This window comes from Dryas octopetala, chromosome 1 (genome assembly GCF_963921425.1).
Source record: "Dryas octopetala chromosome 1, drDryOcto1.1, whole genome shotgun sequence".
NCBI classification, from domain to species: Eukaryota; Viridiplantae; Streptophyta; class Magnoliopsida; order Rosales; family Rosaceae; genus Dryas; species Dryas octopetala.
Genome location: NC_141366.1, coordinates 18,975,557 through 18,988,142, shown reverse-complemented (window position 1 = coordinate 18,988,142; position 12,586 = coordinate 18,975,557). Strand labels below are relative to the sequence as shown.

The 12,586-nt window shown below is 31.7% G+C and overlaps 1 protein-coding gene across 2 annotated transcripts; it reads right to left on the bottom strand.

The window, feature by feature from the left end:
- Positions 1-5,869: 5,869 nt before the first annotated feature.
- Positions 5,870-10,899, bottom strand: LOC147298856 (5'-AMP-activated protein kinase beta-2 subunit protein). 2 transcript variants are annotated; one of them, XM_086229116.1, is made up of 4 exons: positions 10,704-10,899; positions 10,300-10,382; positions 6,739-6,827; positions 5,870-6,664 (listed from the first exon to the last, which is right to left on the bottom strand). In XM_086229116.1, exons 3-4 carry the CDS (start codon positions 6,766-6,768, stop codon positions 6,338-6,340), a joined length of 357 nt encoding a protein of 118 aa, XP_086085242.1. In that variant the 5' UTR covers positions 6,769-6,827; positions 10,300-10,382; positions 10,704-10,899; the 3' UTR covers positions 5,870-6,337. The 2 variants fall into 2 exon arrangements, with proteins under 2 accessions (XP_086085242.1, XP_086085241.1); XM_086229115.1 differs by having other exon boundaries at positions 5,874-6,664; positions 10,300-10,432.
- Positions 10,900-12,586: the final 1,687 nt, after the last annotated feature.

Sequence of the window (12,586 nt, the reverse complement as noted above, 5' to 3'; positions counted from 1 at the left end):
TTCTCAAGTACAGGTTGTGATATTCATTTCGCCGCATATTTTGATAAAATGAACAGGGAAAGGTCTCATCGTATATCCCAAGGGATCACATAACCTAGCTTCCTAGCTTGGTAATAGGGGCCAAACAGCTGGTTACTTATTGGTAACCGCGTATTATTATAATCTAAATAACTTAATTAATTGTTAAATTGATTCAATATGAATATTCCTAATTAACTGTGCTCATCGGTCTGAATTTTTACAGATTCCACGTTTGTTACTTACTATCTTAATACACCTTTCATGTATAGCGTTAATTAAATCAAATATGTGGCCAATTTTAACCAACGTTAAAGGACGTGTATATATATATAATCGTTAGACATGTATATATATATATATATATATTTTTTTTTTGCTGCTGAGAAGGCATGACACATATATAATCGTTCTTATATCATGTAAAAGTTGAAATATACAAGATACAACTGAAAATTAATTAACAATATATGAAGAGAGTCGTGACCTTATAAGTAAAGTTAAAAAACTTTATTATGGACGTGGATATTACTCGAGTTAAGAACTCTTCGAACTATTTATTGTAAAAAATAAAAAATAAAAAATGGACCCTAATAACCATGCAAATTTACATCTATCACCGCCCACCCTTACTTTAAATATCAGTAGTGCTAAACATCCCACATTTTTATACTATAATTTTATATCATCTTATGTGACAATTTATACAGCATTTATATATTGAACACTAAAAAATAAAAAATAAAAACCCAAAAAGAAAAGAAAAAAAACTCTGTCAAGTAAAGTAATGACACGTAAGATGGTATAAAAATATGGTATACTAGGGGTAACCTGTGCCGGTGGCACATTCAAAGGGAAAATTAATTTACCTAATTAAGGGAAAATTAATTAAGAAAGTTGAATGTTAAGGAGAAATTAATTAAGGAGAGAGAGGTGGCAAACCGATTCTCATGGGCGAGAAAGTAAATTTAGAAAATAAATAACAGATCATTGGATGAAAGCCGAAACGATCTCAGCCATTCGGACCCGGAGATAAATTTTAAGATTCAAAAACCTTCTGTTTTATTATATAGATGTGCTTTCATTTTCATGCTATTGTTTAGTGTGTTTACTTTTGCTCTGGTGTATTAAACAAACTTGAAATGCATTCAACTTGACATAAGTCGACGACGTCGAAGGAGCTGTAAATGGAACAATCATTGAGCGACGAGCGTTCATGTTAGGAAGTAAAAGAGTACCTGCTTTCCTCATCCACCGTGTAGGCTAATCTTAATTTCACAATTGTTTCATCACATTCTGCTGGTTAGGAATTTAAATTAATCCTCGATCTTTTTTTTTTTTTTGGGCAAAAGGATCTAATATAAAGCCCAGCACGGGCAAAAAAGGAACACAACCAGGGGAGGCCTGGAGGGCCAAAAAAGAGAACAAACAAGAATGAGCAAGAAGCCAGCCCCAAAATTAATCCTCGATCTACTTATATATATATATTTACTTGACTTTTAATTTCTCTGTGTATTATAAATTTAAGGGTGAATGAGTAAAACAAGAAATGAATCCATAACATATTTTAAGTGTGTGTGTAGTCATATATATTCATGAACTCGTAACTCTTGAATTTGTAATACATAACTAGAGCTGATTATCCAAATCTGGCCGCTTAATTTGTGTACAGCTTGTAGTTGTGGGACTATGAATTATGTCTAAACACGTGATCATGAGTCATAATCTAGCCACAAATTTATCCATATATATATATATGTTATTTATTAGTAGAAAAATGTCTGTACAATTAATTAGATAAATTCTTGTTCTAGTTAATGTATAATGTCGAATTTAATATAACATATTAAAATATCTAATAAGACAATATTATCATATATCAATAGTGCTCTAGAGCTAACTAATTAGTAAGATAATACGACGCTAATTAATTACCATTTTAGTCCCACTATACAACGCTATCTCATAATTCTAACCGCTCATATCTAGGTTCACATTCAAAAATCGTCTTACAAAAAAAAAACTAAATCAAAAATCGTTTAATCAACTTTTAATAAGCTAATTGTGTTCAAATAAATAGACAAAGATAATTTCTTAGATAAACATTAAAATAATTATGATGATAATTAAATGGCTAAATAATTTCCGATTTGATGATTTTTTGCAATGATGATCTTTGAATGAAGACCTAAAAAATGAACAGTTTAAATTATAAGATCACATTATGTAGTGGTTTCAAAAAGATAGTTAACGTTGTATTTGATCATATAAATATATATATATATATATAAATGATCAACTGAAAGGTTGTTCAAGAGATCGATCATATTGTGTATTGCGCCCAAAAAAGTGGTTAGAGCCGTATTATATATTCTACTAACTGATTAGCTATAGAGCACTACTTATATATATATATATATGATCTAGGATTTTTTTCATATCTAGTACCTAAACTTTGACCCTTGTCTTAATGTGGTACTTAAACTTTTATTTGTCCCAATTGAGTACCTAAAATTTTATTTTGTGTCTAATAGGTACCAAAATGAATTTCTGTTAAAATTGTCAACAAAAGTTAGGGGCAATATAGTCACTAAAAAATTATATTTAAATTATTTTCTTTATATGTTTAAAATTATAAAAAAAAAAAACACAACAAACAAAAAAAACAAAAAATTATAATTATAATATAATTTTTTTGAAGTGACCATATTGTCCCTAACTTCTGTTAACAATTTTAACAGAAATTCACATGGATATCTATTAGATACAAAATAAAAGTTTAGGTACTCAATTGGGACAAATAAAAGTTTAGATATTACATTAAAACAATGATCAAAGTTTAGATACTAAATATGAAAAAAAAAAAAACCCTATAATCTATATACATAGACACACAAGACAATAATTTAATGCAAGTCTACTGCAATCATCTGGCCAAACTGCAGATAATTTTAGCAATATATTCATGTCCTGCAACTTGCAAGTCAACCAAGGGCCAATGAGATGGATGATCTCTTTCTCTTTTCTCTTCACTTTAACAATCCATCATATTATTAGTATCTTATTGAGGTGTATTTATGCTACTAATATCATACTAACCATTAATTATTTATTAAAATAATGGCATTATTTGGACAATATGGTCCCCAAACTCCTACTAATTCTCAGGTGACATAGGGTTTGATGGAGACACATACTATATGATATATATTATATATATATATATAACCCAATTTAACCTTTCAGTTGCTCATAGAGTCTTTTGTGTATTGTTTTGGAGGGGCTGTGGACAACGTATGACTTGGTAGTTGTGGTTGGGATTTGTCAGGAATGCATTGGATGGAGCTGTAATTGAGGCCTTTTCTATTTGTTTAAGAGTTACGAAAAAAAAAAGTGGCTTGATGACATCTTATAATATAAGTCGACCTTTTGTATTTTAATAAAAACATGTATGAATTGATATATAAGAACTCCATTATAAGTCTATGTATGCATTGATCGGTTCTCTAGCAAAGGACGACAAAGGATATGATAGATAAGAATGTTGGCAGATATATGCATGTGTTGGTCTCCAATCTAGATAAACCCAATTAAAATTCACTTCATAATTTATATGAATTTATAATTAAAAAAAATTAAATATCTTTGAAAGATATACATGGTTCCATGTATATTTTGCCAACTATCTGCAAGCTGCAGATGGATGGAAGGGAAAGCAGAGCTGGTACAAGTTACTACTGTATACAAAAATTTTGAGTATGGCTGAAGAAGAGAGAGTAGAGAAGAGTGGAGGATCAGGATCATGGAATGGGAGCTAATGATGATCTATATTCGGTGATGATCTATATATTCAGATTGATTATATTGTAATTAAATTAGACAATAATTCAAAACACATTTCTAGTGGCCCAGAAATTAAGGAGACCGGATACCAATTAAGTTAGACAATAAATTGAGGATAACATGCAATAGTAATCTCATGTAGAAGCATGAGTCAACTTATCTTTTCTTTGGATTCGAGTCAACCTATCCTTATAATTGGACTATTAATAATTGGACTATTACAACTAAACTGGACAAATATAAAATTAGAGCATCCAACTCAAAATCAATTGGCAATAGGTAGAGACCCAAGACTTATAAGCACATATGCTAAGTTCTAGTTTTCCAATATGGGACATTGCTCTACATTACTCTCAACACGCCCCCGCACATGTGGCGATATTTTGAGCCTTACACGTAAACAAATTGTATTGGGTGATATGAGAACATGTGTAACCGTTGGGCCTACACATGTTGGGCCTTACACGCGGATAACCAAGTTCTGATACCATGATATAATTAAAGCATCCAACCCAAAACTAATTGGCAATGGGTGGAGAGGCCCAAGACTTATAAGCACATATTCTAAGCTCTAGTTTTTCGATGTGAGACATTACTCCACTTTACTCTTAACAATCTCAACTAAAAAAAAATACAGACAATGAAACACAAATTTGGATCCCAAGCATTATTCATTATGACATCATACAAGTAAGTATATTACTTATCATACACTTACATGTAAGTGTATTATTTATTATTTATTGTGAAATAAGAAAATGCATGTATATGCAAAAATTTGAGATTCCTAACAATACTCTAAAGACAATACTCAAAATATTTCAATGTAATCCAAATCACATCTAGTCTAAAATAATAAGATTTATTGCTCTCAAAACGAAACTTTAATGGAACTTCAAATCAAATCCAATGACACTCTAAGTTCCCGTGAATGCCTCGTCCATTCTTACTACAATCTTTAAAGTCATATGTTAAATCATTTCTTCATCCTCAAATTCGAACAAGTCTTACATATATATTGTTCTTAGGAAAGATTTCAAATTCAAATCTGTCTCCCGAGATTAAAAGCTAATAATAATTCTTACATATGTGACCGGTCACCTCTATTTTTGACAAGATTATTCTCTTGCAATATAACACATCCACATATAATTCAACCTGTTCTGTAAGAGCCTTGGCTGCTAACCCTTTAGAGAATAATTCTACCAACTCAAGTTACACTTTTACATATAAGATTTCAACCCAAAAAAAAAAAAGTTGTACATATAAGACTATAAACGGTGTGAATCAATATAGATTCGACAGAAGATAAGTCAATGACATTTCTCTCCCACTGCCTTCCAATATTGGTCGTAAAACACAAGTATGTAGCTGCGTGATAAGCACATAAATGTACATAACCCTAAACCCTAAATCGAAAAACACAGAATTGATTTTGATGTTATCTTGAGGTGTCAAAGTATACTACATGCATTGCATTGACTGCTACACACCAAACCCATCAATAATGTATAGTACAATAATCCTCATACTTTCCCCATTAAGGAAGGAGGATAAGCACTGACCGTACGAGCTGACTATGAAGATTACCTAAATAATTGAAGCACAAAATAATTCGATTAAATTATATGCCTAGAACATGCATACAAGTACATCAACAAAAATAAAATAAAAACTTCTCTAAGGATAAAGCTTAAGCTTCTCACACTTTTGCGGTCAAGTATGAATAATACTTTGGTCCTCGCTTGGCAGGACCTATGCATTCTCACACTCCATTCTTACACTGAAATGATCCAATTAGATTACTACATGTGTTCTTTAAAAAAAAAATATATATATATATGAATAAGGAAATATAATAGCTTCCTGAAAAACTAAAACACGTAGAGAGAAAATGTGAACTAAATGAATTAGTGGTTTGGGAGAGTTCAGAAAATAGACATGTAATACTTGATTGGGCCATGTCCTAGTGTAAAGATGGAGAGATCCTGGGTGGTGAGAACTCAAGCATTGTTCATCAAATGCACATATATTGCAACTAAGGCAAATAATTGAACACAGGTTGCTGCTAAGAGTTGCTTATCATACAACCAAATGATTCATACATGCACAATAAGTCCTACAAGGAGAAGGCATGCTCATTTGTATAAAGCAGGAATTTTATATTCACAAATATGCAAGCATATGCTTCCAAGCATTCGAAATAAACAATTCTCACATGAAATCATGAGCTCACCTGCCAACCCATTCTGTATACCAGTCGAAAGAATACTGAAATGTAGAACTCCATACCCTGCAGACTATCCATAGAGTCTACAAAGACCTTGAAGAAAACAGACCCAAGTTCATGAGTTTCTGTGAGGCAATAAATATCTTTCACTACTAGTTTTGAATTTGGGTCTATACCATCTAATTGCATCATAACAAGGACTAGTTATAACCAAACCTAACTTAGGTGTATCCTAATATGCATGTTCTAAGTGCTGGTAGTCCCCCTTCTTTGAACTGGTTTGTAGAGCACAACTGTAACAAATTTTGAACGAAAGCGGTGAGAGAACCCAAGTGCGACCACAGATCGTGGGCTCTCCCGGTTCTCAATGTAAAGATGGTTGAGGGTCACATTTGGCGGCAAGGGAAGAGTTCCAGCAGTGTCTCTGCTTGCTGGGTAACTAAGCAAGGTCTGTTGCAGATGTGGAGGGACAAGAGGTGGATCCCGTGCCTCGTCTTCACTCCCAGGGTACACATTGTTGTAACTTGAATCAGGTGATCTTATGACTTCAAATCCCACAACAGTTGCTTCGTCCTGCACAGAAGATTTTATGTTGGACCTCTTTGATTTCAGTCGACAATAAAATAGTCAAGGTTCAGAGGGCTTACAAAATCTTCATCACTATATGGGTTGTTCATGCTGAAACAGGAACTAACAGCACAATATCATCAACAGAGAGATTACAAAACTGATGAACCTGAAAGAGTGAAAGACAATGGTTTATCATGAATGAGTGAGCATTCCCCGATACACTAGCACTGCATCTATATGATATTCTTGCACATGCACACACACACATGAATAACTACTGTGTAAAATAATTTGGAATTAGATATATAATTCAGTTAAACAAAAGTCTACTTCAAACTATTTAAAATCATCAGGTAGAGACAAAAGGCCTTATTTTACCACAAGTTTAGCTCATAAATGTAAAGGTTCAGGTATTGTGCTGAACGTTTGCATAACAAACTCCCCATTTTATGGGGCTGAGACCCTGTCAACATAAGTTTGCACACATAGGAGTAGGTACACTGATGTAAATACCATCACATTTGTCCAAGAAGCAACCTAGAAAATTTCAATCATCCACTGCAATATGTTAAAAGTTAAGCACAAACAACAGTATGGCTATGAGACCCAAGTAACCGATCATATGTTTCTCCCTTTCTTTAATGATTGATGCAACCAGTTACAACTTTAGGTGACAGAGCATTTTCAAAATTATGACCTTAAATGATGAGTTTGCTTTACGGACCTTAAGTTTTCCATGATAGTGAGATGCCTTTCCATCATGGGTAATGAACTATTATTCATTTTTCCTTTTCAGATATGAATGAACTATTATTCATTTTTCCTTTTCAGATATGAAGGGAAACTAATTAGACATAATTACAAAGAAATCCTAAATTACATAGTCAGTCCTTTCAACTCTATTCTTCCATACAAGACAATGTTAATTTCTCAATTACAAAGAAATCCTAAATTACATAGTCAGTCCTTTCAACTCTATTCTTCCATACAAGACAATGTTAATTTCTCAACTCTATCATTATCTTCATTTTAAATCGAGACCAGAAGAAAATGAAAAGAGGCAACTTATATTTAACAGGAGAAGGAGAATATTATCTGCAGTCACTACCATGGCCATGTACAAATTATTTCCAGTGCTAACATATCATATGGCAAAAGGACGAGAAGCTCAAAACCAAATCTCTGAGAAAACAACCACTAACATCATAGAGATGTCCCCAGGAAGCCTAAGCTGAAAATAAAATTAAAATAAAATTCTCTGAGAAGAACAACCACTTAGATTATAGTGATGCCACCCAGAGGCCTCCATTGCATGCTTACAATTTATGAGGATTAACCAAGTGAACAGCATACAATTTAGGAACTTGCCAAGCCTTTAGGGTAATGTTGTACCCCCTGCTCCTATTTCCATATTTAATGCATCTTAACCAATCAATATGCATAAACTATAGTACCTTGATGCACTGATTTAGAGTCAAAACACCCAAGCCATTTTTTAATTCTAGATCATACTTTAAGGTACTGAGACAAGAATTATATACTATTCCAATCATAAAGATTTCCCTATTCTTGTGGGCAATAACAACAAATAAAACAAGGAAAAAATATCCATCATTTCAGTAGCATAAAAATATATATAAGCAGTATCCTCAATTCCATATAGACCAACTGGAAAATCACATCTAATTAGCACTTTCACTGATTGGCTGACAGTATCTTTCTTTTCAATTTAAGCACTATGGAATTTTGCACTTGGAGATAAATGACAGCTACAGTTATGATTGATGCAGAAAGGTTTATCATTAGACTTAACCAAAAACAAGTCCTGAAACAACCATTTCTCAATATCTAAAAGTCTTCAAAGGTGTAGCCAGTGACTTCACTCATCATCAGGAATGCAGAACAGAGACTAATCTTGTGTAAATTAAATTATTGAAGGGACTGCTTCTGAAATAGTGAGGAAGCCCAGAACTGCAATCTCATTACATAAAAAAGAAATCACCAGCACAGGCCTTCTCCGGAATGTGCAGATTTTGACACTACAATTGGTGCTAGAGTACAGTCAATGACAACTCTGGAAATCATGCAGATAAAGGCGAAATAAATTGGAATCAGATTCCAGTCATGAAGAATCTGCTGTGGCTTTCTTCAAATATAATGAAGCTACTTTGGAAGTCATAAATTTAAAATTTGGTCTATAAGGACTTATGGCACATGGATATCACCTTCATGTGCTTGTCCCAACTACAAATGATACAGTTCACCTTTTCTGTTTCCTATAAAACATAAATAAATTTTAGGTTAACCGTAGGAATCTTTTGCCCTCTATCACATAAAAAGTGTTAAGAAACAAAATTTCTCTCACTTGCTTCCTATATCGCTCAGGTAAAAAGCACATCTTTTTGTTGTTTATATACGAAAATTCATTCATGCCCGGTAGGCATTGCCTCAAATGTGTATTGTTAACCACCACATAATCATGTAAAAGTTAAGTCCACAAGGTATAGTTTCAGCATTGAGAATGCTTCATTCAATTAGAAACCTCTTATATAGGTTATGAAAAAGATCATCAGTGGCGTTATGAGAAGGCATCAGTGGCGTTATGAGAAGGCTTCAGTTCAATAAAAAATTTCTTTATATATTAGATATAGAAGAAATTAGACTAGAAATTAGGTCAGCAGTTTTTATAGAGAAAACAAGGAGTAGATTGCAATAGAAGGATGTGGACAAAATGATGGATAGTCATACAGTTATACAAGGAGTCAAGGACCTTATACACACATACATTGCACAAATAAACTCATAAGTATCATTACCAAATTTAAAAAAAAAAAAAAATGAACAAGTAAAACATTATAAGAAAATCCACATAGAATTGCCATATGAAATCTTCAATAATAATTGCATCACATTGTACTTTTCATGCATCAATATGACATTTACCCTTCATATTTTATCAAAAGAAGTACATTCAAAGCATCAACACTAAGAAAGCAAAACAAAACTTATAGAGCTATTGCTCTAAATTATTACCTAAATCTCTCCTATTAAATTATCCTTTTAGTGTAAATGCAATGGAACAAACAAACCAAATTCTTCAAAACATCAAGTCACGAAAAAAGGATCAAAGCACAACTTTAGTAGGACAGCATTTAGAATTTATTTCCTACCCAAAAAATTTGATAACTAAGATTCTTTTGCGAGATGAATTTTGAAAATTAATAAACAATAGCAAAACATATACGTGGTAAGCTAATAATCAACATGCATTCAATATGAAAACTACAAAGTTTGGTGAAACTACATACTAAATTTCCAAATCTTACAACCACAAGACAAACCCTTTTAACAATATTTAGAACCTGAAGGACACTTTTGAACCAGAACGAATGCAGAATAAGCACGCCACCGTAAATCACACACAATCAACAGAAACTAGGATTATTTAAAACTATACCTTACTTACACATCCTCAAGGAATTATGCTATCTCTAAAGATGTATCCAGTACCATTAGAGGGAAAAAATACCAATTACATTAATCAACTCAAAGCACATGATATGCGAAAAAATTGCTTTATCCTAAATATCTCATCAAAAATCAATATGCGAGGGATTACATTTAGAGAAGAGACTTACCCGATTGGACTGCAGCTCCAACCCTTCAATTACCAGTCAACTGCTTCTCAGTGCCACCTTAATCTTGAAACCAATATGCACAACTAACAATTTAACTATTAGCAATATGAACTTTCCTAGACCCAACGCTTATCTGAAAAAAGCAGGCAAACCCAAATAAAATCAAAAGCTACCCATCAGATATATTACCGAAACAAAACTACCCAGAAATCTAAACGCTACTAATTTCAAGCTAAATCCTCAAACTAAATGGGAAAACGACAAAAGCATACCAAACCCACTCTGGGAATAAGTTCAAGGAATTAAATTTCGTCCCATATAAGGAAACCCACAATGGGATATCAAGGTAAAAGGAAATGAAAATAAAAAATCACAAAAAAGGAAAACAGAAAAAGTCTATCTACCTGTTAAGTACTGAGCAGCTTGAAAATTTTTAATGGAGTGAGCTAAAAAACGGGGAAGGGGGTTTTGGGGAAGATAGTTGCAGAAAATACAGCCCGAAAGACTTTCTTCTAGGAGAATCCGCCAAGAGAGTCTGATTGACTGACTGACTGACAGTCTGACACTGGGCTGGTTTGCTAAAGCAACAAACCAAATTTTCAGAACAAAAAGGAAATGAAAATGCTATTGCTAATAAGTAAAAACCATTTTTCTTTTTCATTTTTTTTGGCCAGAATATTGGCAATAATCTATACAGTATTTTTTTTTTTTTTTTGATAATTAGTCTAGCATTTTAAATTTTAAATATAATATTAGAATGATAAAGAAAAATAATAGTTTAAAGTCAAAATAATAGACTATGCATATTTTCGTAGTGAAATAAAATAACTAACTTTTTGCTTGCGTCTTTTTGAGTAATTTCAAGAGTTCATCTATGTTGTTTTTTCTAAAAAAATTAATATATGAATCATAATAAGAATTCTATTATACTATATTACAATCTCAGTTTGGCATTCTACATTTTAAATTTGATATTGATTTATGTAGTGTGCACCAGTTTACACTTTCATTCAGAAGTTTTTTTTTTTAGCATTTCTTATTTTGTGATTTCATTCTGTTAGCATATGCGGTCCAAACAATCAAATAAATTGATTTCCATCTATTTTGAATTTTTTGTTTTTATTTAAAATTACATTGGGGTTTTTAAAGAGCGCTCTTTCTTTATTCTAAAACTATATACTATTTTCAATTTTGATTTGCATGCTCATCTAATAGAGTAATTGAGTTCAAAACTTTCTTAGGGTTTCATCTTGAAATTTGAGAATTCTTTGATTGATGGTTTGAAAAAATAAATTATTGCCTTCCTACATATTTTTGGCAATTTGTAAGTAAACCCCATAATTCAAACAAGTTATTCGAGTTGATTTAAAGTATTTTGAAGAAAAATTCATAGATGCATATTATAGCTCCCATGTTCTTTTTTTTTTGGCCAGGATAGCTCCCATGTTCAAATAGTCACTTTTGAGCTTAGAGTTCTCTCAATATAGTTTATCAATCCTAAATTTTTTTGCATGATTTTGAAAGCCATTATTATCAGCTTTAAAATCCCTATAATGTAGTGTATTTAAATGGAGTTCTTATGAGTAAAAAATGAACTTGAACATCACAAATTAGGTATGAAAAACCTAATTTTCTACAACTTGACGGACTTTACAATTTAGACTAATAGTGCTAACGAAATGAAACTAAAGGATGAAAAATGCTATAAAAAAGACTATAAGAATGAAAGTGAAAATTGATACAAACTATATTGATGAAAAATGTCTTATTTTTTAGCCCTTTAGGGTCAGTTTGATATTGTTGTGAGAAAAAATAACTGTGAAGTAAAATAGCTGTGAAGTATAACAGTTAAGTGTTTGATAAACTATGTTTTCAAAAGTGCTGTGAGTGCAAAAAACAGTATGAAAGTGTTTGATACATGTTAATGTAAAAGTTCTGTGGCTGTGTATAATTACTAAAATAGATATGATACTGAAAGTACCTTTCACTTATTTGTTTGGTAAAAATAAAATGGTTTTTTACTTGTTTTTGAAATTTTTGGCTACAAATTTGTATTAGCATTACTTTTTCTAAGAACAACGTTATTAAATAAGTATCCATATTATTTTGTTTAGGTATATTATAATTTTAATTATACAAATAAAATATCATAATTAATGATCACAATATAAAATATAACAAACAATAGGATAAAAGATGTTATTTTCAAAAATAAAATAGGGATAAGAGATGTGATTTTTAAAAATCAATAAGGGTATTATTGTGTAAAATAAAATATTTTTTGTTG